General features: G+C 55.9%; 1 protein-coding gene across 2 annotated transcripts; it reads right to left on the reverse strand.

Moving 5' to 3' along the window:
- Positions 1-1,331: 1,331 nt before the first annotated feature.
- Positions 1,332-3,492, reverse strand: LOC107182915. 2 transcript variants are annotated; one of them, XR_001513672.1, is made up of 3 exons: positions 1,603-3,492; positions 1,553-1,566; positions 1,332-1,480 (listed from the first exon to the last, which is right to left on the reverse strand). XR_001513672.1 is itself a non-coding variant. In XM_015563246.1 (2 exons), the coding sequence occupies exon 1, from the start codon at positions 2,719-2,721 to the stop codon at positions 1,639-1,641; it is 1,083 nt and encodes a 360-aa protein (XP_015418732.1). In that variant the 5' UTR covers positions 2,722-3,492; the 3' UTR covers positions 1,332-1,566; positions 1,603-1,638. The 2 variants fall into 2 exon arrangements, 1 of the variants encoding a protein (XP_015418732.1); XM_015563246.1 differs by having other exon boundaries at positions 1,332-1,566.
- Between the last annotated feature and the right edge of the window lie 7 nt (positions 3,493-3,499).

The following is a 3,499-nucleotide window of genomic DNA, read 5'->3' on the forward strand; positions in this document are numbered from 1 at the left end:
TTCCTTTTCCTCACTCTTTCTCTTTCACACCCTATTAGCACTCTATTACAGTTGAGGAAAGGTGTTAACCCAAATTTCAGCTTTCTTCTCAGTAGTAACCCAGGATTTGGGTAACACTGGTATTTCTCTCTCCTACCCCTTCCTTTCCCCCCTGTTTCTTCCCCTTCCTTTCCCTCCTCTCTCCCAACTCCTTTTCTAGTAGAAGCCCACCCAGGACTTCAGAAAGTCCCACACCAGAAATATTTAACATCCACTAAGGTAGAGAAACAGTTTCTGAAAAGAAGATTGATAATTTTTTTTTCTGGATCATCAAGTTTATTAGAAAGTTTGGGAGAACCAAATGCTTTAATAAGAAGCCCCACAAACGTGGGAGCCAAGGAGCAGGGGAGGAAAGGGACCCATGAAAAAGTCCAGTCTCTGAAGTTTCAGTGGGGGCTGAGAAGTGGACTCCCAGAGAGGGCAGCCTCTCCTCTCCTCATGACCGCCAGGGGACGCCAAGCCGTCTACCAAGCTCAGCAGGCATTCTTGAAATGATGCGGTCTCCCAATGGTGTCCAAGAGAAGGGGACATAGCGGTCCCCCGATGCTATACCTTTCTTGAACAGTGTCTGGGGACCTCGGGATCGCCTTCTCTTGGTCAGCGTCGGGGGACCCGGGACCGGTGTGTCCTCTTGTCTTGGACAGTTTCGGGGGACCGCTGGTTTGCCTTCTCTTGAACAGTGTCCGCGTACCTCTGGATCACCTTTCTTGAACAGCATCTGGGGACCTCGGGATCGCCTTCTCTTGAACAACATCGGGGGACCGCTATGTCCCCTTCTCTTGGACACCATTGGGAGACCGCTGGGTCCCCTTCTCTGGACAGCATCGGGGGACAGCTGGGTCCCCTTCCCTTGGATAACATGGGGAGACTACTGGGTCACCTTTTCTTAGACAAGATCGGGGAACCTCTGTATTGCCTTCTCTTGAACAGCGTCAGGGGACCTCTAGAAACGCCTTCTGTTGAACAGCATGGCTGGACCACTGGGTCCCCTTCTCTTGGACAGCATCGGGGGACCGCTGGGTTGTCTTTGGACAGCTTCGGGGAATGTTGGGTCGTCTTCTCTTGGACAGCATCAGGGGACTGCTGGGTCATGTTCTCTTGAACAGCGTCAGAGGACCTCTGGATCGCCTTCTCATGAACAGCGTCAGGGGACCTCCGCATTGCCTTCCTTGAACAGCGTCTGGGGACTTCTGGATCGCCTTCTCTTGAACAGCGTTGGGGGACTCCTGGATCGCCTTCTCTTGAACAGCGTCGGGGACCTCTGGATCGCCTTCTCTTGGACAGCGCGGGGGACCTCTGGATCGCCTTCCCTTGGACAGCGTCGGGGGAACACTGGATCCCCTTCTCTTGAACAGCGTAAGGGGGGACTGCTTGGTCCCCTCTCTTGGACAGCGTCCGGGGACCTCTGGGTTGCCTTCTCTTGAACAGCGTCGGGGGACCCCTGGGTCATCTTCTTTGGACAGCGTCGGGGGACCTCTGGATTGCCTTCTCTTGGACAGCATCGGCGGACCACTGGGTCGCGACCTCCTGGACTTTGTTGTGGTATCGCTGGCTCTTGGCCACTCGGACTTTGTCGGGGGAGGCCTGGAGCGCAGCCACCTAGACTGCAGCAGAGTTCTGTGTCTCGGCCTGCTGGCAGCCTTCTTCATCGAACCTTGTGCCCGGTGTTGGCGGTGATAGTGAGCCAAGGTCATGATCCTCTTGGACACATCCTATCAGCCTTTCACACGCCTCCATCCTTGGCTGCACCACGTGCTCGTACCTGGCACAGGCTGCGTTTATTTCTGGTGCCGCTGTCCCAGATCTGGTTACATCCATCCTCTGGCTCAGCTCCCGTAACACATGCATGGCCTTCCTGGAGCTCCGCACCTGCACCTTTGAGGTAACTGTTGTCTCACCTTCACCGCCAAAAATTTTTAAATATTGCATGGGTTGGACTTTCGTCCTTCTAAAACCATTCCTCTTGGTGGGTGACCCACAGCAAGTCCATTTTGAAATGAATCTCCAGGCCGTCCTAACCCACCAGGGACGGCCCTGGCTGTGTCCAGAGGGAGAGACTGGGGTGCCCCCATAACCCTGCCCATTGTGGAGACCACTTTCGTGGGCGGCTCCCCCTTTGGCTCCACCCCTGATCATGGTGCTCAAGACTGGGCTGCGGGTATCTGTCCTGAACTCAGTGGAGTTGATTGGGGGAGTGGCGGCTATGGCTTCCATGCTGGGTGGGGGAGTGGTTGCGTTCAACCCCGGGCAGTCTATGTCTTCGGTCTCCTCCTCAGCCTGCCCAGTGTGGAGGCCACGTTCATGGGCAGCTCCCCCTTGGGCTCTACCCCTGCTGATGGTGCTCCTGCGGCTTTTGCTGCACATGGTGGTGGATCCCACAGGGCCGAGCTCTAGCACTGGGCTGGGGGTACCTGTCCTGAACTCAGGGGGGTCGGCTGGGGGAGTGGTGGATATGGATTCCACCAGGCTGCGTGTGGGAGTGGTTGCTTTTGACCCCGGGCAGTCTAGTGGCCTTCTCTTGGACAGTATCGGGGGACTGCTGGGTTGTCTTATCTTGAACAGTGTCTGGGCATTGCTGGGTCGCCTTCTCTTGGACCCTGGGATCGCTGGGTCATGGTCTCCCAAACTTTGTCGGAGGATGCCTGGAGTGCAGCCACCTGGACTGCAGTGGAGAAGTTCCATGGATTGGCCTGATGGACAGCATTCTTCAGCGAACCTTGTGCCTGGAGTTGGCGGTGATAGTGAGCCAAGTTCATGATCATCTTAGGCACTTCCTTTCAGCCGTTTTTGCACTTCCATCATTGGCGGCACCACGTGCTCTCACCTGGCAAGCCAGCATTTACTTCCGGCGCTGCTGTCCCCAGAACTGGTCGTGTCCAACCTATGGCTCAGCTCCTGTGCCACATGCCCCACCTTCCTGGAGCTCTACAACAGCACCTTCGAGTTAACTGTGGCCCTGCCTTGACCGTCCACAATTTTTAAAAATTACATGGGGTGGATATTCGTCTTTATGAAAACCTTCTTGTTGGTGGGTGACACACAGCATGTGAATTTTAAGATGAATCTCAAAGCCGTTCTAATCCACGCGGGCCAGCCCAGGCTGTGCCAGAGGGAGAGACTGTGTTGCCCCCATCAGCCTGCCCAGTGTGGAGGCCGCTTTCATGGACGGCTCCCCCTGGGGCTCCAACCCTGATGAAGGTGCTCCTGTGGCTACTGTTGCCCATGGTGGGGAAGCCTCCAGGGCCGAGCTTCAAGATTGGGCTGGGGGTAGCTGTCTTGAATTCAGGGGGGTCGGCTGGGGGAGTGGTGGATATGGTTTCCACCAGGTTGGGTGGAGGAATGGTCATCTTAGACCCCGGGCAGTCTAGGGGATTGGAAGGTTGTTCAGTCTTCCCATCAAATGACTCACCCACCTCCTGGCTGGAGAAAATGCTCCGGGCCTCAAGGGAGGGGTAGGGCC

The sequence above is a fragment of the Myotis davidii genome, unplaced genomic scaffold, assembly GCF_000327345.1.
Source record: "Myotis davidii unplaced genomic scaffold, ASM32734v1 scaffold7019, whole genome shotgun sequence".
Taxonomy (NCBI): Eukaryota; Metazoa; Chordata; class Mammalia; order Chiroptera; family Vespertilionidae; genus Myotis; species Myotis davidii.